The sequence below is a fragment of the Tursiops truncatus genome, chromosome 13 (genome assembly GCF_011762595.2).
Source record: "Tursiops truncatus isolate mTurTru1 chromosome 13, mTurTru1.mat.Y, whole genome shotgun sequence".
Taxonomy (NCBI): Eukaryota; Metazoa; Chordata; class Mammalia; order Artiodactyla; family Delphinidae; genus Tursiops; species Tursiops truncatus.
Genome location: NC_047046.1, coordinates 277863 through 305545, shown reverse-complemented (window position 1 = coordinate 305545; position 27683 = coordinate 277863). Strand labels below are relative to the sequence as shown.

General features: G+C 47.3%; 1 protein-coding gene across 11 annotated transcripts; it reads right to left on the bottom strand.

Annotated features, from left to right (window-relative positions):
• Positions 1 to 27683, bottom strand: ZNF605 (zinc finger protein 605). Of its 11 annotated transcripts, XM_073790867.1 has the most exons (8): positions 27607 to 27651; positions 23470 to 23569; positions 23241 to 23370; positions 21565 to 21701; positions 21064 to 21231; positions 16566 to 16686; positions 16243 to 16335; positions 7554 to 12824 (listed from the first exon to the last, which is right to left on the bottom strand). In XM_073790867.1, the coding sequence occupies exons 5-8, from the start codon at positions 21076 to 21078 to the stop codon at positions 11029 to 11031; spliced, it is 2025 nt and encodes a 674-aa protein (XP_073646968.1). In that variant the 5' UTR covers positions 21079 to 21231; positions 21565 to 21701; positions 23241 to 23370; positions 23470 to 23569; positions 27607 to 27651; the 3' UTR covers positions 7554 to 11028. The 11 variants fall into 11 exon arrangements, with proteins under 11 accessions (XP_073646971.1, XP_073646969.1, XP_073646968.1 ...); XM_073790870.1 differs by lacking the exons at positions 7554 to 12824; positions 27607 to 27651 and adding an exon at positions 1 to 1239 and having other exon boundaries at positions 23470 to 25828; XM_019942629.3 differs by lacking the exon at positions 23470 to 23569 and having other exon boundaries at positions 27607 to 27683.

Sequence of the window (27683 nt, the reverse complement as noted above, 5' to 3'; positions counted from 1 at the left end):
AATTTCATTTGGACATATTTATTTGGATAAATACCAAGGGGCACGACTTCTAGATTACATGGTAAGAGCATGTTTAATTTTGTTAAAACACATGCCAAACTGTCTTCCAAAGTGGCTGCATCATTTTGCATCCCCACCAGCACTGATGAGAGTTCCTGTTGCTCCTCATCCTCGCCAGCATTTAGTGTTCTCAGTGTTTTGGATTTTAGCCATTCTATATGTACCTGGTGGTATCTCATTGTTGTTTTCATTTGCACTTCCTTAGTGATGTATGATACTGAGCAGCTTTTCATATGCTTATTTGCCATCTCTATATCATCTTTGGTGATGTGTCTGTTCAGGTCTCTTGCCCATTTTTAAACTGGGTTGAGTATTAGAGAAACAGAGAAACAGAACCAATAAGATATATCTAGATTTATCTCTGTGTACATATTTTTGTTTGTTATTGGGTCATTTGACGAAATTTGAACATGGACAATAGATTAACAGAATTGTATCACTATTAAAAGTTGATAACTGTAAGGGGGTTATGTAAGAAAATATCCTTTTCTTAGGAAATACACATTGAAGTATTTAAGGGTAAAGGTACATTTATGCAATTCTCAAATAACATCACACACACATACACATATGGGAGAAAGAAAGAGAATACATAACACAATAATGCAAAAGTGGGGGTGAATTGTTTACAATAGGTGAATCTGGGTAAAGGATATTCAGATGTTCTATGTACTGTTCTCACTCCTACAACTTTTCTGTAAGTTTGAAATTACTTCCAAACAAAATGGGTTTTTTTCCCCAAAAAAGAAAAAAGTTGGTCAAAACAAATGCATATCATTGAGAAAAACCAGAACACTGGGCACAAAATCAAAATCTAATGGGCTTGCAGGAAGAAAAAGGTCACATACAAACGATTAGGAATCAGAAAAGCTTCCTGCTGGAAGCAAGATCATGGAGCAATGCATTCAAACTCATAAGAAAATGTGCTTACAGAATCACAGTGTATCAATGCTGAATATTGCCCTGACCACAGTGACAAGGTACTACTTTGGAAGCACGAGGACGTGGGAAGAGTGTGCACTTGTGGAAGCCAACCCCTCACCCTGATAACAAACCTATGGCTGGTGCCTCATCACAGAAGCAGGATGGACAGCAGAGGTAAAGCACGTTGTCCCATAACTGACATGGTGATCTCCTCCATAAACCAAGTGCATGATGTGTCTTTGTCAGCTTGGGCTGCTGTAACAAAATGCCATAGAATGAGTGGCTTAGACAAGAAAACTGATCTTCTCACTGTTCTGGAGGCTCGGAGTCTCAGATCAGGGTTCCAGCCAGGGTGGTTGGGTCCTGGTCGGCAGATGGCTGCGTTCTCACTGTGTCCTCACGGGGAAGAGAGAGAGCTCAAGCCCTCCAGTGCCTCTTCTTAGAAGGGCACAAATCCCATCATGAGGGCCCCGCCTTCTTGATTTCATACCACCTTACCTCCAAAGGCCCTGCCTCAAATACCATCGCTTTGGGGCTTAGGGCTTCAACACATGAATTTGGGTGGTGGGGGGCATAGACATTCAGTGCATAACAGCATGCGTATGTTTGATGAACATAAAAACTTAAAGCCACGGTGATAGTTCTTGTCTTGTTTAAATTTTTTAACTAAAGGGATTTTAAATAGGTTAGGTTTCTTCACTGAGTTTGACATCTGATGAGCACCAAACGCCAGATTGGGAGCAGATTTAGGGAGCTCCTTTCTATCCCAAGCATTTTTTTTTCCTAAAGAAAGAATTGGAATTGAATTTTATCACATACTTCTTCTATTTCTTATCTTTAAATCTATTCATCTGAATGTGTTAATTAGTAGTAATAGATTTTTCCAAAGTTAACTGTTTCAATCCTAGTGTGAACTTACTTGTCACTGTTGTTTTTAATATATTGCTAGACTCAGTTTGCTAAAGTTATTTTGGATTTCTTTATTGATGTTCAAAGTGAGTTTGATCTCTTCTCTATATTTTCTGAAAAAAGTGTTTGATCTAAATTTTCATATTTTGTAGTTTCCTCTAATAATTTTTCAAAACTCTTTTTTCATTAGATGCTGTTTACTTTTTATTTTTCTCAATCTTTTTGAGAGATTCATCATTTAATTGGCATTTTCAAAGAATGTTAATAATTTTGTTGATAATCTCTACTACATGTTTATTTTTCTATATCAGTGATTTTTCTCTCCGTTCTTCTCATTTAGCTAATTTAATTAATGTGCTGTTTAAAAATATTTCAAAGCCTGTGGGCAAAATCTTCAACACCCACTACTAGTAGCTTCAGCCTTCCCTTCCACCACTAGTTCCTGTCTCTCCGTTTCTTCCAGAGCCTGAATCAGCACCTTACTGTCCCCGTGTGGCCTCACCTACTAGCCCCAGGACTCCAGCTTCTGTTCAACCCTCTCCTTGGCCCTGGCTGCTCCTTTTAGGGTAAGTGTGAATGAATTCAGTTGTTCTAATTGCACCTTTTCATTGAGCACTTTTGTTTTCCAGTGATTAAGAACAAGGAGAATTATTTAATTGTTAACAAAATGATTGTTTTTCAAATTATAACAAGATGTGATCATGGTTCATCATGTAGAAAATAGACACATACAAAAAAGAAAGTAATTGCCTTTAATCACACTCCTCTAGGACAAGCAGTTGAAATCATATTACATCCACTGCACTGGTACAGTTGGCTAACCACACTCCAAATGATAGGAATACCACTAGGTATTTTCTAAGTAAAGATTTATTGAGATATAATTTATATAAACTAAAAGTCACTCTTTTTATATCAACGTGTGTACGTTTTGACAAATGCGTGATTACATACCTACCACCATAATAAAACTCACTAGCTTTTAATATTATTTGAAACTTCTAATTACATTTACCAAAGTTTTGAAAAATGCACCCACATAACGGCCTATGGGGATGAACCAAATGACTGCTGTTTATTGTCCTAAAGCAGGAGGGTTAAAAAGGAGGAAACAAGTTAACAGGCGTGGAGGACCCCAAAGGAAAGGCTGTGGCCAGGACCAGGCTTACATCCCCACTGCAGGTAAACACACCAGATGGGAAACTAGGAGAGAAAAAAGCTGCCCCAGGTGTGAGAGTCTGATGTGGAGCCTCAGTCAGAGATCACTAAGGGCTGAGAAGGGAGGGAGAGATTCCCAGGGAATGGCCCTAAGGTGGGACTTGAAAGCTGGGAAAGGTTTAAATTAGAAGAGAGTAGATTTGCAAGTAGGGGCGCTGGGGACTGACTGAACAGGAGATTAATACCAACAGTAACCTGGCTGGGAAAAGTCTATGCCAGCTGTGGCTGAGTAGACAGCAGAGCGGCAGTCTGGATGGTCTTACTCCATTCAGGCTGCTGTAACACCAAGACTGCGTGGCTTATAAACAGCAGGAGTTATTGCTGACAGTTCTGGAGGCTGGAAGGCGAAGACCAGAGTGCCAGCGTGGTCGGGTTCTGCTGGGAGCCCCCCCCCCCCCACCCCGCAGGTCGCTGACTTCTCGTGTACCCTCACCTGGGGGAAGAGATGAGCTAGCTTTCTCGGGTCTTTTATGAGGGCACTGGTTCCAATCAGGAGGGCTCCGCCCTCATGACCTAAACACCTCCAAAGCCCCAGCTCCTAATGCCTTCACTTTGGGGTTTAGGATTTCAACATATGAATTTGGGGGAAACACAAATATTCAGATCATAGTAGAAAGCAAGTTACAATAAGGTACTAAAAGTTGGGAATGAAGACCAGGTATGATTCTAGAGGTGCAACTGAAAGGTCCATGTGGGGGACACGGCAGAGCACAGGCGGGCACTGGGACGCAAGGTTCACGTCCTGGCTCCCCAGTGACATCTGTTACCACCTCTGTTTCCTACCTACATAACAGCAAGATTAAACTGGATGGCCCTAAGAGGCCCTTCTGACTCACATTCAGGACTAGGGGAAACGGGCAGTAGCAATAAGGCTCATTAATAATGGTATTTATTGGGCCCTCACTATATACAAGGCTTTCCACTTCCTATTGCATTCAGCCCTCCTAACAATCATACGTAGCATGTACTATTATGATCATCCTCATGTGTTAGGAAACCGAGGAGCTGAGAAGGCATGTCTGAGGTTATATGTTGAGTGACGTGGCCAGGACCTGAGCCCAGGCAGACCAGCCATCTGAACCACCACCTCTGTTAGCCCTGCTCCTTAGGTGACAGCAACTGTACACGAGTGAATTATTAGAGGGAGTGGGAGAGGGAATGCACATGAAATTAAACACGATGTACTGAAACAAGAACAGGACTTGGTTCCAGACTATACATCAGGGAACAAGAATAAGGAAAAGGCTGAGATTTCTAGAATGGGAGACTGGAGGAATGTTGTTACCAGTGACAGAAGGATTTGCAGCTTGGGAAAGGCAGAGAATGTGTATTTCAGAATGATGAGAGGCCTATGTATTCAAAAAATTTAAAACAGAATTACCACATGATCCTGTAATTCCACTTCTGGGAATAACTAAATAATTAAAAGCAGGGTCTCAAAGAGACGTTTGTACACCCATGTTCACAGTGACATCATTCACAACAGCTAAAATGTGGAAAACAGCCCAAGTGTCCATCAATGGATGAAAGGATAAGCAAAATGTGATGTATATATACAATGGAATGTTATTCAGCCTTAAAAGGAAGGAAATTCTGACACCTGCTACAACATGGATAAACCTTGAGGACATTATGCTCAGTGAAATAAGCCAGTCACATAAGGACAGATACTGTAGGATCCCACTTGTATGAGGTACAGACAGAAAGTAGAAAGCTGGTAACCAGAGGCTGGTGGACGGGCTTCAGGGAGTTTAATGGGTACAGAATTTTAGTGCTGCAAGATGAAAAGAGCTATTGAGATGGATGATGGTAATATATTCACAATATTATGAATATATTTAACACACTGGAGTGCACACTTAAGATAGGGTGGTATATTTTATGTTATATGCATGTTAGCACAGTGTTTAAAAATGAATAAAAAGAGGCCTATGCATTATTTATTTCTTACTTTGATCTTATGAAGAATCTTGCAAATAGCTAAGGCAGGTGTAATACCTACTTTAGTCAAAACTCTTTTGATTGCAAGAGACAGAATGCAACTAAAGCAGAAGATTAGGAGACAGAGAATTTGAGAGTGTAGCTCCCTCAGGGACGAGTGGGTCCAGACCTCAGATGACATCACTGGGACCTTCCTAGTCATGTCTCTGCTTCATTTTAAGTCTAGAACCCTCCACCCCGGCTGAAGATCGGGTTCTCCAGGTAGGGAGGATGCACAGAGCAGCTCCACCCTCCAAGGGAGGCCACCACTTGGCACCCGTTTATAGGGTCTTGGTAAATACAACTTCTTGACTCACATGCCCAAAACCTGGGCCGTCACTGGCCGACAGGACAGAATATGGCCGCGGTCAGGCAGGCCAGAGCAGTGCATTTGCAGTGGGGGGGGGGGGGCAGGATTCCGGCCCCCCAGCACAGGATGAATGGACTGGCCAGACACCGCAAGACCACATAACCCCATTTTAGTTGTACAGATTGGAAACTGGAGCTCAAAAAAGTTTAATTTGTCAAAACCTATGCAATAGTAAAATGGCTAATAATGCAAATGAGGTATGCCTTTTGTGATCCTAATTCTTTCAGACCCCCAGTCTTTCCAGCTTTAGTTTGTGACAAATGCCGGTAAGGATTTTGAGATATCTAAAGAAATTAGCTGATTTATACAGTGATGAAAACAGCATAATTAACAGCAGTGTAACAAAGAGCACTTCATTTCTAGGGAGATAGAGGGGTTCAAACCCAGCCCTGCCACCTGGTGGGACCCTGGTACCAAAGTAGCTTAGAGTGAGCGTGGAGCTAAACACTGAGCAAGCAAACAGTAAGAGAAACACGGGAAGCGCCAGGCACAGAGCTCACCTGCCACCAGCACTGCACTGACCACGCCCGGGGACTTCTCATTCCTTCCATCGGGAAGCCTCTCAACAAGGCGAACTCGTGAGACTTAACACCCACACTCAGGCATGAGTCAAAGACGGGACCTGATTGACGCTAGTGGGCCATCGAGGCAGGACAGGAGCCGAGGACTGTTGTCTCTCACAGTGACAGCCCGGACGTGGGGTGTGGGATCGAGGCCTGGCTGTGTCTGCTCTGGCAGCACTGCCCCTGTGTTTCGTGGGGACGTGGATTTGGTGTCTGATGGAGTTTCCAACATGAACTGTCTACGGCCCTGCCCAGACCCTCCTCTTCAGAAGGCGCAGGGCAGGTGTGGGTAAACCGTCTTAGACTCTGTGTCTCATCTCTATTTTTCTTGAAAGTTATGCTCTTGGTACAGCTATGAGTATCCTACTCTTTTAAACCTCAGAGGATTAGGGGTTAATCCCCTTCCCCCAGCTTTTTGTGAGTCTGAGCTTGATGTGTTTTTTAATGAATGATTTTAACGACTCTAGTGCTTTGAGAACTTCAAATTACAAATGTCACCTGTGTTTCTCTCATTTCACCAGTGACTGCTTCATAGCTACATTCTCTTTGCTGGGCACCTTTAACGATTTAGGTATTGTTAAATACCTAAATAAAATGATTTAGGCATTTAGGTATTAAATAAATTTGGTGTTCCTGGTTTATTTCATCTTAGCATTCTGAAAATAAGAGTCTCAATGACAAGGTGTCAAGACTACCCAGATGAATTGTGTAACAACTGTGAAACGAGCTGTAAAGAGCCCGCAAAGAAAAGACAGAATACATGGTATCACTAAATCTGCAGAGTTGGCCCCAGAACAAATCCACTACTCAGGTGAGTTGATGTGGCGATGGGGTGTGTGGTGTTGGGAAGGATCTGTGCTGTGTGGAAGAAAAGCTTACTTTAACTTAGTTAAATTTCATTCTTTTGAGCTGATCATGACATGTTACATTGCCTGCTTCTAAGTTGCAGACAGACATCAGGAGACAAATGAAATTTTCTAAGATTATCAGAGTGAGGATGGCTTTTCCCTTCACCATGTGGCAAATAAGGGCCCAGGGGAGAATTCCGATGGTGGAAGCCACTTTACATCATAAACAGAACACAGAGAAACTATTACAGGTAACTCACAATGCTCTTTTCCAATTATGCCCAAACCTCAAAAGATTTATTTCATTCACTAGCTATTTCCATAAAGACAGGACCAGAGTGATCAGAGTGATATACAAGTTTATTAACACAATCTGCATTGTGAACAGTACCTCCTGGAGTTATATGAAATGGAAAACCTGCAGGAAGAGCTTCTTCAAAATGCAGATTGACATGCAAATCCAACCGTTAGAGAAAATGCCGCTGTGTAGCCTGACGGCAATTATTTCCCTTCAAGTGAGGTTTGCATGTCAGCAGGAGAGAAAGACGGGGGGGGGGGGGGGGGTGGGGGGTGGGGGGGGGGGGTGGGGGGGGGGTGGGGGGGGGTCTGATAAATGACAGGGGAGTGTGCTCCACACCGGGCCTCTCTAACAGTCTACTTCCACCTAATTTATTAGGCTTCATGAGGTTATACCTGAAGCACCTCTGTTTTAATCTTAGAAAAGCTGATATTCAATTTGGCATGGTGTTTGTGATGGGAACTGGTGTGGAGACTTTGAAGAGCTTCTCTGGGGTGATTCTGACTCCTGAGATGGGAAATCTTGTCTACGGATGACAGATTACGTGAATTATAATAAAAACAGCAGAATATTGAATAAGAGTATTTTAATTGTGCAGCACAAGTTTTTAAACTGAGAGTACACGGAAGTACAGTACATCATTCCTTTCTTTCTTCACTCAGTAATGGGATACCTTTTTCTTGTCTGTACACATTTAACATAAATAACAATGCTTTCTTGTAAGGCGTTCAGCTAACCCAGAGGCAGCATAAAGACCTCATAAACATTTCGGTTTCTATCCGTGAAGAAAGTCTAGTAATAACCGCAAGACCACTGGCATATGGAGCAGATGGTAATGATCTCCAGAGCCATTTACGTTTGCAGCAAAACAAAACAAAAACCACAAAGAACTCTGTTATAATTTCTACTGAATTATTAAAACACAAAGAGAAAACACTGATGTTGAGTGTGAAAAATCTTTTTTTTTTTTTTTTTTTTGCGGTACGCGGGCCTCTCACTGTTGTGGCCTCTCCCATTGTGGAGCAATGGCTCCGGACGCGCAGGCTCAGCGGCCATGGCTGACGGGCGCAGCCGCTCCGCGGCATGTGGGATCTTCCCGGACCGGGGCACGAACCCGTGTCCCCTGCATCGGCAGGTGGACTCTAAACCACTGTGCCACCAGGGAAGCCCAGAGTGTGAGAAATCTTGACAGATGTCAGTCTATGCCCCGTGGACCAGTAACTGATACTCAAAATTTAGTCAAACGTTCATCATTTAACACATCACAGAAAACAAATGTTACACTCAAATTATTAACTCAGGAACATTTAATAAAGGGACTATTTACAGATTTGTGTTCACAATTAAGAAAACCAACCAGGAGGGATGGTGAAGCCCCCAGAAGCAGTTAACACCCTTACATCTGACGAGCAGGGAGCTGCAGCCATCTGGGTGTCTGTAGACCAGCAGGAGGGAGGGAGGGCTGACACATACCTCCCTGTGTGAACCTGAGCAGAAACCCTAGGAAGCAGTTGTGCACTTCCTCTGGGCATGCAGAGCAGAAAAAGGAGAATGGGTGTGGCGACGTGCACAGATCCGTAACACAGACAGCTTCCATCGTGCAGTTGCTACAAACACAAGTCATCCCGAGCCCGTCTCAGACGACACAGTCTGTTCAACTATTTTTACAGATTCACACTTAAGTGCTATCGTAGTCATACACTTTACTTCTAAATAGATCATAACCCCAAGTATGTTGTCATTACTTTGGTTTTAAGCAGTTCATTAACTTTCTGAAAGATTTTTAAATGAGAAAAAAAATCTTCCATATTCATCCACACATTCACCATTTCCAGAGTGTTCTTTTCTTGCTGACCCCAAACTTTCTTCAGTGTTTCCTTATGGCAGGAACTCTCTCTGATTTTGTTTCTTTGAAGTCTTTTTTGCTTTCACTTTTGGAAGATGTTTTCGACAGGCAACCGAACTCCAGGTTGCAGGGGTTTCTTTTATATCTTTCATAATTTAATGATGTCACTCTGCTGTCTTTTAGTTTGCATAGTTTCTGACCAGAAGTATGTTGTTATTCTTTGTTCTGTGAACGTGTTGTGTCTTTTTCTCCAGACATTTTACAATCGTTCTCTTTAACACCGGTTTTCATCAATTTGACGATGATGTCCACTGGCATCTTTATGTTTCTTAGGTGTTGGGTCCTTTGAGCTTATTGAATATGTCGAGTTATACTTTTCATCATATGTGGATATTTTTCAGCCATCGTTTATCCAAATCCTTTTTCTCCCTCCTCTCTTTCTGGACCTCCCATTCCATGTGTGTTACGCCACAGTAACTAATTCCCTGTTCTCCTTTCCCCCCAGTCTTTTTCTCTCTGTGTGTATCATTCACCTGGATAATTTTTATACTTACTGTTCAAATTCATTGTTTTCCTTCTTCTATGTCTAATATGTTCTTAATTCCATCCAGTTTTTTTTTAATTTACAGATGTTGTTTTCATCCTGAGAAGTTCCATTTGAGCTTTTAAAAATATATCTTCCACTCATGTGTCGTCAAATTCATGTTTTCCTCTACTTTATACTTACAATAGCTATTTGAACATCCTTGTCTACTAATTCCAATCACTTCAGTCTTTTCTCTTTCTACTGCCTGATTTTCCTCCTGGTTACAAGTCATATGTTCCTGCCCCTTGGCATGCCAGGTAAGTGTTTGGACGTCAGTCACTGTGGGTAGAGTAGCTTTTAATCTAGGGTTAGTTACCCTCCCCACCAAGACAATATTGTTCTGGGAACTCTCTTGATGCCCACGTGCTTTTGTATGGCTGGTGGGAACGTGAACTGTCCCCGCCTGCGCTGAGCTCCAGGGCTCGCCCAGCTCACTGCTCCCCAGTGCCACTCTCATGGTCTCAGCTTCCTTCCACACACGTGTGAATCAGCACTAAAGCCCACAGACTCAAGGGGGGACTCATTGAGGATTTCTGCAGGCCCTCTCTGGGAAGCTCCTTCCTATCCAGCACTTTTCCCTGCAAATTCTAGCCACCAGGGCTCCCCAGACGCCAACTCGGCAACTCTCTTCAGTCCAGCAGGACCACGTTCATTCCCCTCCCTGACCTGCAGCCTGGATGCTGCCCCCAGGGTCTAGGCTGGGCAGTCGTGGGGCTCTCCTCACCTTGTCCACCTCCTGCCAGGGATCACAAACCTGTGTTTGACATATGTCTAAAAAACCACTATTTCATAAATGGTACGGTTTCTAGCTGCTTAAGGCAGTAGAGTTTATCTGGTTCTTCCTATAGCACCATAGCAGAAAGCAGAAGTTTTCACACGTAAAACACAGCTACCACTTTAAAATGCCTATTTTCTTATAATAATTTATATACAATGCACACATCTTCCTTTTAGAATTATTTTAATAGGATCATGCTTATCAAATTCTTCAAATTATTAGAACTACTCCTCTGCATGAGATCTCTAATATATAATACTCAGTATTTCCTTTGTGTATGTATTCTCTAGTGTACTCTGAGTTACCCTTTCCCGGTGAAATCTTTCACTTACTTGTTATAACAATTGAGTTTTTCTCCTGTTTAGGTCTTCTAAGTATTTAACAGGCTGTCACTTTTGACTGAAAGGTCTGTACTTATCACAATACTGATAAGATTTCCACACTGAGGAGCCATCAATATGTAATAAGTTTTGTTTTCTGGGAGAAGGCTTTCCTATATTGCCTACTTAAAAAAAGTTCTCTTTCTGAATTCTGTATGGTGAGACAGTCACTGCAGTGACAGGGTTTCTCTCCTGTACGTGTCCTTGGAGTGTGAGGGGCCTGACACCTGATGGCAGACTCCCCATACTCACCGCACCCGCCCCGTGTCTACAGCATATGACTTCTCTGATGTATCAGGAGCTGTGCCTTCCTGTGGAAGGCTGTCCCACATTCACTGCATCTATAGCATTTGTCTCCTGTATGGATCCTCTGATGCCTCATAAGGTGCGACTTTCTAGTGAAAGATTTCCCACATTCCCCACATTTATAGGGTCTCTCTCCTGTATGAATCCTCTGATGTATAATGAGCTGCGCCTTCTCAAAGAAAGCTTTTGTACAATCACTGCATCCATAGGTCTTCTCTCCTGTATGATTTCTCTGATGCTTAATGAGCTGTACTTTCTGAACAAATGCCTTCCCACACTCACTGCATTCATAGGGTTTCTCCCCTGTATGAATTCTCTGATGCCTAAGAAGCTGTGGCTTCCAGGCAAAAGCTTTCCTACACTCACTGCATTCGAAGGGTTTCTCTCCAGTGTGGGTTCTCTGATGGTGAATGAGGCTTGACTTCTCACTGAAGGCTTTCCCACACTCGCTGCACTCATAGGGTTTCTCCCCTGTGTGTGTCCTCTGATGAGATACCAGGCTGGACTTTTGGGTGAAGGCTTTCCCACAGGCACCGCATTCATAAGGTTTCTCTCCGGTGTGAGTTCTCTGATGTGTCAGGAGCTGTGACTTCCCAAAGAAGGTTTTTCCACATTCAACACATCCATAGGGTTTTTCTCCTAAATGAGCTTTCTGATGTCTAATTAGTTCTGACTTCTTAAAGAAGGCTTCTTCACAGTTCCTGCACTGATAGTTCTTCTCTCCTGTGTGAGTCATTTGATGTTTGACAAGTTGCGGTTTTCTGATGAAGGCTTCACCACATTCACTGCATTCATAGGGCTTCTCTCCTGTGTGGATCCTCTGATGCCTAATGAGGAGTGAGTTCCTGCTGAAGGCTTTTTTACACTCACTACATGCATACGGTTTCTTCCCTGTATGAACCCTCTGATGAGTAATAAGCTGTGACTTCCAAAAGAAGGCTTTTCCGCAATCACTACATTTGTAGGGCTTCTCCCCTGTGTGTGTCCTCTGATGTGTAATAAGCCTTATTTTCTGGGAGAAGGCCTTCCCACAGTCATTGCAGCCATAGGGCTTCTCTACTGTGTGGGTTCTCTGATGCCTTTGAAGCTGTGACTTCCTACTAAAGGACTTCCCACAGTCCCTGCAGCCATAGGGCTTCTCTCCCGTATGAGTTCTCTGATGTAAAACAAGCAGTGACTTCCTGCTGAAAGCTTTTTGACATTCACCACACCCATATGGCTTTTCTCCTGAATGAGTCCTTTGATGAATAGTGAGTAATGACTTCTGGGAGAAGGCTTTCCCACAGTCATGGCATCCATAGGGCTTCTCTCCTGTATGAGTTCTCTGATGTATAATGAGCTGTGACTTTTTGTTAAAAACCTTACCACATTCCATGCATAAACAGACTCCTGTATGTGCTATTTGGTTTGTAATGAGCCCTGGCTCTTTACTGCTGACTTTTCTACATTTACTGCAATCAGAGTATTTTATTCCACCACAGGTTTTGTCAGGCTTGATACAGAATAGTAATTTCTTATTAAGCTCATCAAGTTTTTTTCTTTCACAGTTACTTTTTGGAATAAGAAAATCAAAAGGATGTTTCAAACTTTTTTCACCTGTGCCACATTTATGGGATCTCATTCCTAAATGATCAAAGTTAATGCCTGAATGAAACATTTTCCCAAAGACGTCATATTCATGGCCTCTCTCCATACTTTTAAGCTTGTCTTGATTATCCTGGTGCCACATTTTGAGATTATTATCTAGCCAGACTTCTTCTAAAAAGGAAAAAATGAACCATACTGTGTAAATTTCCCCAATGATTATGCTTATTGAATAAGTCTTCTGAAATGGAGCCTAAGATCCCAGTCCATAAAAAAAAAAAAAAAATTCTCCCAAATACAATGTCTACTTATTAGGCATTGAGAATTTTAATAGAAATGAAAACAGATTTTGAAATTACAAATGTTTATAAACACAAGTTTCAAATAAGGAAAAATGAAATATACTCAAGTGATCACGATGAGGTAAAAGAGACAAGCAATTTCTGGGGGTGGTTAAGCACTCATTCCACAATGACCTACTGATCATCTACTGTGTGCCCAGACGCTGTGAGTAGCAGAAATCAGGGAGGAAGGCAGGTAAGTACCCCCATCAGAGAAGGCTGAGAATCACAGTACACAGAAGAGCAAGATTAGTACACAGTGCTGAACGTCAGGCAGGAAGAAACACTGAATATGATGCACAGCAAATGCAGGATATCAACTTCATGTCTGAAAGGTGAGGTACGTCAGTTTGCTGTACTATTGGTACATTAAAAAAACATTCTCATTCAAGATCCTCACCCGAATCACTGATATCAGTAATTTTACCATCATGAGAGTTACTTTTTGGAATTATCCAAGAGTTCTCCAGAGCTCAACATCAACACTTGTATTTAGGTTTTTGACATTTTAGTTGAATCGATCATCTATATATTGCATCTGTATATGATGGAAATTATTCTAAACCACAAGTATTCTTTGCATAACATTAGGACAGATTTTTTTGTTTTTACTCTGTAAGTACGATTATTTGTGATCTCCACAATATGACCATTTATTTATGTTTAGTTCACGATATTCTTTACTAGGAATTGTGAGGTAATACTCCCAAGATGAAAGATATGGCAAGATCTCAGATGTAAGGCTATCGCTCCTTTTCTGCAGGATAATATTTTTTTGGGGAAAAAAATCCACATCTAACTCTCAGACATACCAGAATTTCAGAGGAAGAACCAACTAGAGCCCGATATGGAGGAGAACAAAGGATTCAACGATCCGAGCTTCAGTGAGTGTGGATGATAATGCTATTCGTGGGTATTTTAAAGACTAGAGAGAGAAGTTAGGGGGTTAAAAACAAAGTCGTCTGTAGACACAGAAGTGTGAGATCCACCTGAATGGTTTACAGAAAATTGTTTCAGGAAATGTTAAAGAAAAATTACAAATTTTAATTCAAATCAAATCAGGAAATAAGATTAAGATATATATCCAAATTAATAAGTTAAATGATATAAAACAATATTGAAGTTAAACTGTACCAAAAAATCTTTAAGAAATTTTAAAAAAGTCTTGTCACTTTGGCAAACACGTGGACCGGGTTTCACTGGTGCCACCTCAGGTGCGGGTACACATGTGTTTCCCCGTCTCTGTTTCCATTACACTCCTGTCCTTTCTGCCTTAATTTCACCCGATTTTCAATTGATATTCCCACTTCTAGGCTTGCTTCCTCCCAACTCTAGTCTCCACACAGCAACACGTAATATTTAGAAAATGTACTCAGGCCTTTTAACCCTTTGCTTAGAAACCTTTGATAAACCCAGACGTTTATCACGGCTTCCGCACCCCTGTGTGCCGGCTCCTTCCAGCCCCCACTCCCTCTCACAACACTGGGTTCCTCCCAATCCCAAACCCCAAAGGCCTTTTCCTGCTGTAGGCCCTTTGCATGTGCTCTCCCTGCCCAGCTTCCAGCATTCCTGGCTCACATTATTTTAAGGGCACACTAACAAACACCCTGTTTATTCCCTTCATAGCATGTATCAAATAGGTAATCACCTTGCTTCTGTCTCTCGCACTAGAATGTAAACCCTGAGGGCAGGGAACAGGTTTGTATTTTTCACTGAGGTACCCCCACTACATAGCGCATAATCAGCCCTCAATACATATAGGATAAATACTCTTCACTTGTCATTAAACTTCTAAAGCAATTCCTTTCTATATAGTTAATCTTGAGAGTTAACTTCGCATTTTGACACAAATGCTTCATGTTCAAACACTGAATTAGTTTTATATTTTCTTCTAAATTAAAATTCTCTTGTCCTGCAAGGTCATTTCATGACTCGTATTTTATCTCAACGCCTCTCATTCCACAAAATAGCAGTGGTTCTAAATTAATGGGGGAACATAAAGTCTATCTTGACAGCTTTTCTAAACTACACATAGCCAGTCCTAATAATCCGCATGAATGGTGCCTAGACATCTGTAATTTGAAGTAGTTCCTAAGGTACGCTGAAACACTTACTTAGACGAAAACCTTTGTACTAAAGAAATATTTGATAAATAAGAAAGCTCCTGCCATACCTGGCCTCACAGCAACCAATTAATGAAGTATTTAGTAATTACACAGCATAAATTCCATACAGAACAGAGAAGAGGAAGTTACTCACCATCTTTCTATGTAGGAAAAAACCTTAAGACCTAATTGGTTAAGGAATTACAGATAATGTGTGATCACACCCGAGTTCCTACAATACTGCTCAGTGGGTAGAGATTTCAGAAAATGCTGGGAGTCAGGGAACACTCCCTGGAGGTGGAAAAAGAGCTTAAAGTGAAGAAGGGGAGGGTGTCTAAATGGGAAAGTGTAGGACAACCAAAGGCCCACATGCAGAGAAACAAACGTGAAAGACATGAGGAAAGAACTACTTTGAGTGGCGTCAACCAGGACCTCTGGGCACAGGAAAAACTGCAGAGATAAGATGCTGCCACACCGTGAGGGTCTTCAACACAAATGGCATTAAAGTATCACAGAGCAGGTCTTAAACCCAGCAGACCATTTGAAGGGATAAATGAGAAGCTTTATAAGCTGAATACCAAAGGCACCAGAAAGAAGCCCTGGACACTGACCCTGAAGTTCTTATCTGCAGGGAGGCCAGAAGAGTGCTTAAGGCGTTAGACTTTTCTCCTGTATCCATGGACTCACCTTCTACTCTATGTGGGTTTGAAATAGAAATCTGACCAATTAGGCAGAGAAAAGAAAATTAATAAAGGAAACTCAAAGGCAATCAGTGTCACCTCAAACAGGAAAAAACTATGAATTCTTAAAGAAGAGGAAGGAAGCCCACCTGTACAGGTGGGACTGGGGAAGCTAGCAAAAGGGGTGTATCCAAGAAGGCAGGTCCTAAATGACTGTGCTGCCGGGTACGGAAGACGGGGCACACCTCATCACCAGCTCCGTCAAAGGGGACGCATCCTGACATGGAGACCAGGATGGAGAGCACATGAAAAGTCAGGAAGGACTTGTGTCACTAGTCCTGAGTCAACTCTAAGGACGGAGGAACTTTAAACACGGTTTTACAGATAACATTTAAGAAGTACCAACCTGTCATCCAAACCCGAGACCTAACTTTCACTATCTGCCATATACCTGATTATTTCTCACCTGGAAAGTTCTGACTTAGGATTTCTTCACCTAATATCCACGGCTCTTCTTGCTCCAGTTTGAAAATCGCCTCAGGTTTGATCATTTGATAACCTGTCAATTGGAAACACAGAGAGTCCCAACTGCTTGGGCTGAGGGACTCTTAAATATAAAGAAGATTTCACTACAGAGGCTAAAAAACAAAACAAGCAAATAAAAGCCTTTCAACGGGGTGTAGCAATCAAAAAATCCTTTGACATCTGAAACTTAAACCCGAAATCCGTAATATCTTAGGGGTCCCACAGTTGCTGAGTGTGCCCTGTGTCACACAAGAATGTTCTTACCCAAGAAAACTAGATTGCTATAGTTCTCCAACATCACATCCCTGTACAAGGTCTTCTGAGTAGGATTAAGCAGCTGCCACTCCTCCAACGTGAAGTCCACAGCCACATCCTCAAATGATATCTAAAAAAGCACAATGCCTGTTAAATCGGAAGTCATTCTCTTTGTTGAATACAGGCTTTCTTCTCTACAGTGACAGGTGGCCTCCGAGTTGGCCCCATGATCTCCAACTCCTGGGGTTCATGCTTTCGTTTAATCCCCACCATCCTGACTATGGGCTGGACTTACTGACTCACTTCCACTGAATGGAACAGGGTAGAAGTGCTGGATCAGGTGTAAGAGCATGTGACTTCCACGTTGCGAACCCTCTCCTGCTCTCCCTGGGCCACATGGCGAGGCAGCCCTGTGCACAAGCCCACGTGGCAAAGACCCGAGGCCTGCCAACACCCACGTGAGTGATCTTGGAGGGGGTCACCTCCCTACCGCCCCGTGAGATGACCACAGCCCTTCTCAACATCCTGATGACAGGGTCGCATGAGACCCTCCACCAGAACCAAATGGGTGAGCAGCTGTCAGACCCCTAACTCACAGAAACTGAGATACATGTTTGTATTTTCAGCCACTGAGATTTGGGATAATTTGTTACATAGCAATGGGTAAGTAATATAATGTCCTAGTCGTGCATTATACTTTGAGAGGAAAACAAAAATGTTATTAAAATATTCATCATTATGAATTCATTCACCTATCCACCCATCTATCTATAGAATAAGAAGTTGGAATAGTCTGTCTTTAAATAAGCAGTGTTTCTCAAAGAAGGTGCCACTGGTATCTGGGCAAAGGACAAGACACCACAGAGACCGATACTGTCCCAGGCTGGGCCCATGTACGTGTGCTGCCGTGTCGTCAGAAGGTGCCACAACAGCGCAGAAAGCTGTCCTGCCTTCCAGCCACTGGACGAGACCCAAAACACTGCCCAGGGACAGGCTCCCTTGCCAGCGGGCCACAATGCTCTCAACACATGGACCTCACTGGTCCTCTGGTCCCAACCAGAGGGTTTCACTGGACCCTGACACTTTCCTGGGGTCTGGTCTGGCCATCCTCATGGGCTCCCCAGGCACGGGTCACACACTCCAGGCCTTACCTGACCACATTTACTTCCTGTTCGAATTCACTGCATCTGATAATAGCCCCGTATTTGCAGAGGGGCTGAGTGAGCGTTTTAATGGACAGTTTGAGGACAGTCTTAAGGGGCTGACAGGAAGGCTCATGGCGACCCCAGCCTGGAGCACAGAGCTCAGAAGGGAGCGGCCCTTTGCACGGTGCCGGGGCTCGGCCAGGCTGCCCCCAGTCACAGCCCTCCTCTCACAGTCACTGACCCGTCATGTTCTGCGGAAGACCCCACGGAAGCCTCCACCCCTACGACCCCGTCCTGAAGACTCAGTGACTGCCAGATCCTGTACATCCACTTTCAAATCTTTTAAAAACTCAGGAGTTTCTGCTAAGCAATTCTTACATGCGCTCTATCTCTCTGGTTAAATTATGTAAAAATATCTGTTCCTCTGTATAGGGACAACGTGTCTTTCCAGACAAAGGGTCTGGATGAAAACGGAGATGATTTCTTTTAAAGTTTTGATTACTAAATGGGACACACTGATGATGACCAGAGAGAAAGGAAAATAAAGCCCAGCACCAGGGGAGGCACAGGGGAGGGAGAAAGACATTAACGACCTTTGTGTTTTAGACCTACTCCTGAAAACTTTCCTTCCGCCTGGAAAAAACACAAGAAACAAAAGAAAATGACTCGCTGTGCTTCTCTCCGCGCCCATGACCGCTCTGGGTGTAGACCGAAGCCTGCCTGCTCGACGGGGCTGCCGGCCAGCAGCACAGGGCGCCTCAGCCCCCGTGCTTCCCACACAACAGCCCGATGCCGTCTGCACCCCATGAGGTGGCAGGGCCTGGACAAACCAAATGGCCTGGAACTCAGCGCCCCAGGCAGCCCCTCAGAAACCAAGGACTGAAGTAAATTAATCAGACCGGGCAACGGAAAGCCACGCTGGGGCCGTTAGCCTAACTGCCTGATGAAAGCACGTGCTGCCTGGAGGCTCTGGGACTGTGCTTCTGGTGCGCACGCCCAGCCGTGTGACCCCGGTGCCTCAGCCCTGGCAGGCGTTCAGGCCAGCCTCCGCCTGCTGCCAGAGCTGTGCTATGCGAACCACTGCCTTGTGCCAGGTCACAGAGGTTCACACGGCCACTTGAGCAGCCTCCTGATGGGCTGACACATGCCCTCCTGATTGGGAAACGGCTGAGACCACATGCAGGCTGAGAGGCTGCCCCGGATGAACCCCCTGGTTCCTGTCTCGGCCCCTCTAGGTCTGACCTGTTCAGGTCCATGATGGGGTTGCCTGTTTCTCACTCAGGTCCTGAAAAATCAAGTGGATGGGCTGAGGAGTCTGGCTCCTGGTTAAAAACCTACATGTGAACCTTCAGGTCCAAACACAGGCAGGCCCAAAGGGTTACCCCGCAGGGCTCCTGGGGGACACTGTCCCCACTCCTGCCCCCAGACCTGGGGTGCAGCCTGCGTGCCATGGCCTCCAAGGGGCCGGTGAGGATCTCGTGTGCCTGCGTCTCTGCCTGAGGCCTTTGGCAGAAGCCTTTCTCAGGTGCCTCTCTAAGACCCCCTTGTGAGAGGGGGGACCTGAAGACACTGTCCGCACTCTGACCCAGTACCCTGTACTTTCCACTCCCTCGTCCTCTTCCCCTCCTCCTGGCCCCCAAGTCCACAAATCTGCCGGAGCCTTTTGTTCGGGGCTCCCTGGGCAGCGAACACCTGTGTTGACACACCTGACACGTGGCCAGGGCACTGTTCACTCCTCAGGAAAAGGTAATGGGGAGTCGGCGCCTTCTGCGGCATCCGGCTCTCACTCGTGCCAGCACTCTCGGCTACTGCCACCCTGGCTGCGCCGTCACCAGCTACTCTGACACCTGGCAGCTCAGCCCTCTCAGCTCTGCTGAGCTCCTGGCACAGAACACAGCAGCGAAGGGGAAAAGCTACAGTGCTGTGCGCTGCTGTAAACAACGGGATTTTTAAAAGAAAGAAAGGAACAGAGGAAGGAAAAGAGGGAGGAGGTCAGCTAGGTGGGTGGGAATTGTTTTGAAAGGTGAAGGGAGGGATTACCCTGGTGGCGCAGTGGCTAAGAATCTGCCTGCCAATGCAGGGGACACGGGTTTGAGCCCTGGTCTGGGAAGATCCCACATGCCGCAGAGCAGCTAAGCCCTTGCACCACAACTACTGAGCCTGTGCTCTAGAGCCCGTGAGCCGCAACTACTGAGCCCGTGTGCCACAACTACTGAAGCCCGCGTGCCTAGAGCCCGTGCTCTGCAACAAGAGAGGCCACCGCAATGAGAAGCCCGTGCACCGCAACGAAGAGTAGACCCCGCTCACTGCAACTAGAGAAAGCCCGCACGCAGCAACGAAGACCCAATGCAGCCAAAAAATTAATTAATTAAAAAAAAAGAAGAAGAAGAAAAGTGAAGGGACACCTCAGTCGTTTCTTGAGTCAATAAAGTCGGGGTGGTGGGGGGAGGGATGAATTAGGAGGTTGGGACTAGCAGATGCAAACTATTATATCTCGAATGGATAAACAACAAGGCCCTACTGTAGAGCACAGGGAACTATATCTAATCTCCTGGGATAAACCGTAATGGAAAAGAATATGAAAAACAGTGTATATATATTTATATATATAACTGAACCACTTTGCTGTACAGCAGAAACTAACACAACATTGTAAACCAACTATACCTCAAAAAAAAGGTCAGGAAAAGGAACTGGGCAGACACCCTCCTGTGCAGCAGAAGCAAAAACAGTTCTACCTAAAATGTATCGAAATTCCAACTGAGGGAATATATATGGGGCCATTTGAAGGTTTTGTAACAATCAGTTGTGCCGGATGATTCAGGTTTCTTCCCTAAACCCAGAGCTCAGGTGGGACATGGACCCAGGCCTGCTGCCCATTGCTGTGCTCTTTACACCCGCGCCCACCGAGGACCTGCGAGGAGCAGCCTCAGAAATGTGTTCATCCATTACAGGATGTCATCTGCCACGTCATCTACATCAACAGCTAGTAAAACGCTTTCTTTACAGGAAACCGTCAGGAGATGTTTGCTCCCACCGAGCAAATGGTCTGCTTTTTGACGGAGGAAACCACGCAACTCTTCCTGTTTCTCTTTCTGTGGCGGCTTCTAGGAACATGTGAGGAAGCTTGCGGCTCAACTCCAACAGTGCAGGGCCTTAATTCTCTTGTATCTGTGCCCCAACTTTAAGACTTTTGTATGATTCTGTGATCCACCTTGTACTTCTTTTGACATCTTCCTTCCCAAGGTTGTATTTTCTCCGGTTACAATTTAAATGTATTTAGCCCTTTCCTGTTAGTTGTAGAGATGCCTGTGAGCCTCATCACACCCACAGATAAAACCGCTAGAGGACAAATAACTCACCTGTGACTTGACCATTCTCCCCCGGTCCTGGGAAATCTGCTCTGCTCTGTCCTGGTGCTCTGGAAAAAGGCCTCTGGTCAAAGGTCTGTGGACTGGGAATGCACCCCGAGTCCTGAGGCCTCTTCTTTCTTATTTCACAAGAGTTTTCGTGCTCCTGAGGGCCATGGCCTGGAGGTGCAGTGGGAATTTTATTTTAGATGATGTAATTCATTTGGGGACCTCAATCTTGGTTCTCTATAGCTGGGAACTCAGACAGGCTATGTGCTAGCACTAAGAAACAGGATAGAAAGTGAGCTACTGGCGTGTGTCAGCCGAGCCGACCGCAGCCAGGCCAGGCCTGCACCACACACTGGGCTCTGCAGCCTGGCTCCCACCTGGGAATGCCCGACGGGAGCCACCTGCCTCACTGGTTCAACCAAAGACCCCAGGGGAGCCCCACCACCTCAAAGCACTCTGCAGAGACGGCAACAAAGTCTGGAAATGCAGTCTTGGCTCACTCACCCTGCAGCACCTTTTCCCGGGGGCACTTAGATGAAACCACTGGCACAGGTACTACAGAATAAAACGCCACTCACTTCTAGGCAGGACAGGGAACAGGCAATGGCCTGGGGTGCTGGCTCTCTACTCCAAAATCAGCCCTGGAGCAAAAGGAAAGCATAGATCAGAGGAACTAAAAGAAATGGCCAAAAGAAGAGGAGAGACCCCGGGGGAGATGGAGGCCGTGGTGAAGCTGACGCTCGGGTGTGGGTTTCTGGCTGAGCCGGCCGCGCTACAGCCCAGAGCAGACGCAGCGAGAAGAGAGGTCTAAGGAAATCTTTTCAGTTCTGTCTTTCTCAGCTCACACTGGCGCAAATACTGCCTTCCCTTCCCTCGGAAATCAGCAGAACGGCCTAGGCCACAGTAGAAGGCAGCTCAAAATCCCTGCTGAGTTTAGGAATCACAGAAACGGCAAGGGCCCAGCTGCCTTCAGGCACTTGTCTCCCACCACCCCATGGACCCCAAGGAAACTGCTCCACACCTGCTTCTTCCTAAGGGTCTCTGATCCCTGATCGGAGGAACTGCTCAGACAAGTGGTGGGTACGGGGCTATCCAGTGGCTCTAAGGTCCACACTGCTGGCCCTGGAGCCCCTTCCCTTCCCTTTACTTTGAAGGCCTGGCCTCAGCCCTTCCCTAATGCAATTATCAGAGTAGGAAAGCAGATAACACCTCTAGGGGGATACAGCTCAGAGCCTGTGAGGGCAAATACAAATTAAAAAGAAAAAGACTCCCCAGAACCTTATTCAAAGAGTATTTACTCTAGAAAATTACAAAGTCTTTCTCTGCCCTTTTGGGATGTAGGTTAATCTTTCCTAAAACTAAGTTTAACAACTCAAGAATGCCTTTCTTAAGGACCTGGGAGCCGTCTCCAAAATCATCCAGGAAGGTACAGCCCTCTCTCTGGGTCTCTGGGAGGACAGGAGCCTAACCAGCCTGACTTTGGCACCTGGCTCCAAATTGTAAAATTACCCCCCATCATAAAGGTATGACAAGTGTATTTTTCCTTTGGATGAAGGCAAGTAGCCAACACAGTAGCCACCCCCACTACCAGGCAAGGTTAGGATGGACTACATGTGACAAATGATCACTTATCTTGAGATCGTGTGTATAATGGCTTGTACCTGCCCAGCTACAGAAAAGGGCACGATCTCTTCCTGTCTCTCGCAATGTCTTTAGCAGACTGCCTGAGGTGGGCATCAAATTCTGGTTCAATTTTTATTCAATAATAAAACTATTCTAAGGGACTTCCCTGGTGGTCCAGTGGTTAAGACTCCATGCTTTCACTGCAGGGGGCACGGGTTCGATCCCTGGTCAGGGAACTAAGAAACTGCATGCCACGCGTGCAGCTAAAAAAATTTTTTTTTAATTAAAAAAAAAATTAAGAAACAACCACCACCTATTCTTTCTCTTCTACTTTTGTGGAAAAGTCTTCTGGATTGGCGGAGACTGGTTGAAATTATTTCCCCAATGAGCCAAATAACCAAATAAATGAGTACAACCACTATTTTAAAAACTTTTTAAAAGATCACAAACTGCATTACAGAGATCACCTGAGGCAGAATTATCAGAACAGATGAACCAATAGTTAAGATCAGCACAGTCACAAAAAACACGACGCCTTCATGCACACAAATACTTACACTTTCAATGTCTCCACCGCTGTGGAGTGAACCAGGCACTTACACCAGCCGGATACCGGATCAGGGTCAAGGACTCCACGGGCTCACAGCAGGGTCACACAGGGATGTGACTTCCTTCATGAGGGTACACCTGAAAGGAAATATCCAAAAATACAGTTACCGGTAAGCCTGGGGGCCCGAGGGACAAACTCCACCTCCCACCCGAGATGCCTAGCGCTGCGGTCCAGACCTGTGGCAATTTGTTCTCCCGGCTTGGTCCCCACAGGCGGACAGGCTGAGAGGAAGGCCGACATGGTGGATGGCCAGTGGGCACCTTTCCGCGAAGTAAGCTGAGCAAGGAGAGAACGTAATAGCTACAGGAGATCTAGAGCAGGAGCCCCCTGTTCTAACAAAGAATGGGGGGAGAGGAGGGAGGTATCCTCAGGGTCCCAGTGGAACAAAGAGAGATGGCTGGACTCGTCCTCCACAAATGAGGGAAGCAAGTTACGCCCTGGTGTTAGCAGACTGCCAGGTTTTGCTCCCGGGCAGCTAACAAGAGTGGAGAGAACACTGGCCCCTTTGAGGCCCTTCCTGCCCACCCCTAGAGCTGGGCTGAGGGCTGGAATCAGACCACCTGCTCGGGAGCCCCACACCCTCGGTCAGCAAGGGAAAGAGGAAAGGAAACCCAGGAATGCTACTCAACGCCAGGCGGACCACGGACCAGCTCCTGGCACCGTCTCTCGAGGGCCTTAAACATCTCCCTCTTCGTCCTTTAACGAACCGAGGGAGGACACAGGCCAGGGAGGGAGGGCAGGTCCCAGTGCTCCCCAGGTGCTGAAGATCCTTCAGAGAGTCAAGAACCAGCCCATCTGGACAGACAGGCTGGATTCTGAAATTTGACGTGAAACAGTAGCAGAGGGCAGAGCGAGGGCGTCCAGGGCAGGAAGACCTCTACAAGTGGGAATGGAGAAGGATGGCATGTGTTCTGCCCACGCGTGGGGGGCAGCAGACACAAAGGTCAGATTCCCTGAGTGAAACCGGACTCTCCTGAGACCAGTGAACAGTGTGGTGCACGAGAACAGGTCTCTCACGAAAAACGTCCTGGGAGAGCAGAGAGCGACACCCAAAGGAGAAGCGCCTCTTCCCGAGATGCACAGGGAGCTCCTGGGCATGGGCAGGTCCCGATGGTCTAGGAGGCCCAGTGAAAAGAGAGCCCAGAGTCACTGCTTTCCAAACCTGAGGCCCCCTGAGACACAGGCCCACCTGCCCTGGAAGCTTCTATCTTGTCTGGACCCCTTTTGGGTTGATGCACAGGAGACCTTCTGTAGCTTCTCCTCTGGAAAAGGGGACGTGCCAACTGTACTAACACCCCGAACGGTCACCCTGGTTCCTCCCCCAGGGCCCCAACGTACTCCTGCACTGTGCTCTCACATCCACGTCAGATCCCACTCACACACTAATGCAGACCTAGACACACACTCACAGTCTCATTTACGGGCCAGGAAAGCAGCAATTTGCTGAAGGCCTCTTACTACCAGGCCCTGTTCCGGGCACGTGGGAGAGACCACTAAACAGGACAGACAGTCCCTGCTCTTTAGGATGGGAAACAGACACACAAGTAAGTAAAATAATTTCAGACTGTGAGAGCGTGCAGAAGAAACTTCAGATGCGCCAGAGGAGTGGGTGGGTGGAGGGCACTCCTTGCAGATGACTTTGAGCCGAGCTCTGAGGAGGCGGGGCCGGCCCCGGAAGGCTACAGGCCAGCCACGCCCGGCAACGAGCATCGACACAAAGGGCTGGAGCAAGCGGGTGGGGGGGACTCCTAGCTGGTGGGGTCTCTGAGTACTTTTCAACAAGGCAATGTTCAAGTAAAAGGAGCCATCACTGATCAACACAGCCGTGCACACGCCGGGTGAGAGGGGCCAAAGAGCAAAGGACAACACGGTTACTGAACGGAAGTCACCACGTTGTCTTGCCTGGGCCAACGAAGGACTCACCCAAACCCCAAAACACCACCCTTAAAGGCCCCGCAATCACCAACACCCAAAGCCCCTCAAATGCGGTTCCAAAGACCGCCTCAATCACACTGACTGACCCCCCGAGAACCCGCAGCCCCCAGATCACTGGACACACGAGTCTCCAGGACACACAACCATCGACTCCATAAAGCCCATGTGCCCAGTGCCCCCCCAGGGGGTCTGGGCCGTCAATTACACACACTGTGAGTCCCCATCGGCTCCTCTAGCAAGGCCCCCCCCATCACCAACCACCAGTGACAAAACCAATCCACAGAAGTGTGTGAATCAAAGAACCCCAAAGTCTCTCCACAGCCAACCCACGATCAGACACCCACAGAACCCCTGACTCCCGGTCACGGCGGGCTCTCCGTCACTCAGCCCTGCGCACCAGCCACAGGCCGCCTTACGGACCACCTGGTTGATTATGACCCCAGAGCCGTCTGACCTCCACAGGCTTCTCAATGCCAAGGCCAAGAAACCCCACCACTGGCTCCTCCAAACCCCACTCGGTAACCTCCACGGTCTATCCACTGACTAGACACTGAGTCAGTGGAACCCCAAATGTTGAGTCCCAAAGGACCCCCAGAGAACTCCAACCCCTCCCTCTCGCAGTGCCCACCCACTCACCTTCACAGAGCCCGCCACCACCCGCCCCCTAAACCAGGCCCTCATCACACGGGGCTGCCAGCCACTCACCTCCAGACACCCACTGTCCAGTCCACGCCATGCTCACCCACCACTCAGACGCCCCCGGAGCTCATCACCCTGCGAGGGTCCCCAGCTCCTCACAAACACCCCGGCCCCTCCAACGGCGCCAATTACCACCCCCACTTCCCCCTCACAGCCCCCAACAGGCCACTCGTCAACCTGTGTGCAGACCCCAGCCACTGACACGCGGCCTCCGACCAGATACCTCAGCCACAAGGTCCCCAAACACGGGCCGCCCCGGTCACTGCCCTCCACCGAAAAAGCTACCATCAAACTGTCAAGTCAAACCAAACACAGACGTAGCAAAGAAATGTTTTACTCCGAGGATTTATTCTTGGGTGGGGGGTAGGGATGCTGGAAGAGGAAGGACGCTGCGGCCCTAAGAGGCACAGCATCTCCGCAGAGTGTGGGGAAGCTGGATCAAAGGGCGGGGGACCAGACAGCAGACGAGAGGACATCTCACCGGAGGTCGGCCAGTTCTGGGCGCAGTGGCGGGCTGCAGCTGCTCAAGTCTACTGCCCAGAGTTCAGGGAACTGCAGGAAGGAGAGAAGCTGAACCAAATTTGGTTTCTAAGCGTTCTGATCAGTGAGAACAAACGGTTCAGCTGATCATTGATGAGGCAAAAGATGAGAGGGGCTGCGTCATATTTACCTACGGCCTTGTCACAGGTAAACAAGGGCATCATGTGGGAAGGGGGTTCTTTGCAGCCAGCTGTTTCCCGGAACCCGAGGAGGGGGGGATCTTCCCAGGAGCACACGGCTCAGGTACAGTCCAACACTGCAGCAACCAGCGGCCCCTCCTGCCGACGAATTCCTCAGTGCAACCACTCCGGGGCCTCTACATGCCCCCCACGCGCCCACAGAGCCCCGTCGTTCATCCCTTCGCGCCCCGTCGCCAAGCCAAAAGCACGCAAATCATGGATGGCTAGAGCCTTAACTATTGCTGCACACAGACCCGAACCCACATCCCCAGGGCACACGCCGGCCCCGCACAGCCCTCCACTCACTCCCGAGGGGAGCCTCCGGGCTCCCTCACCCCCAGGGCCTGCTGCCTCCAGCCCCCGAGGCTAAGGTCCCCCCAAAGGCCCCTCCCAGAGGCCCCCACCATCCACTTAATTCCCTCCGCCGGCTTCACAACCACTCACCCCTCCCTGGCCCCGAATTACTGATTTTCACAGACATTCCACTACCTCGCCCGCCAAGTGTCCCCAGCTTCATCAGCCCCACCGTCTCCCCGCACAGCCCCTCCTCTCCCACCACCACGGGAGGCCCTGCCCTGCCCCCCAAATCTCCCTCCTGCTTCCCACATCACTGCCGCCCACACCCGCCCCTCCAGACCCCTGTCCCCCAGGCGTTTCCCCACCGTCGCCCTCCCTCCCGCCTCCCCGCTGCCCGGCCGCCCCGCGGCCCCCGCGGCCCCTCCCCTCTGCCGCCCCACGCCCCTCCCCCACAGCGCCCCCCGACCTGGACCGGAATCGGCGCCTGCGCGGCAGGGCCGTCCTCTCGCGCCTTCCCCGCACCCGGCTCCGGGAGCCGGTTCGTGCGCACGCCGGCTTAGCCCCGAGCCGGTCCGCGCCGGGGTCACCGCGGCCCCGGTCGGACGCTGAGGCCACCGCCAGCCCGCAGCCCCCCCGTCCCGTCCCCGCCCCCCACACCCTTACCCCTTTGGCCCACGGCGCCGACGCGGACACGGCCGGGCCGCGGGAGTGTCCGCGCAGAACTACATTTCCCGGAGCCC

What these genes read in the sequence shown, in the direction of transcription:
- ZNF605 (XM_019942629.3), bottom strand. An exon ending in TAGCAATCTAGTTTTCTTGG is followed by an intron (nt 16,336 to 16,565) that starts GTAAGAACATTC and finishes TCCAATTGACAG; the next exon opens with GTTATCAAATGATCAAACCT. An exon ending in CCTAAGTCAGAACTTTCCAG is followed by an intron (nt 12,825 to 16,242) that starts GTGAGAAATAAT and finishes TTTCCTTTTTAG; the next exon opens with AAGAAGTCTGGCTAGATAAT.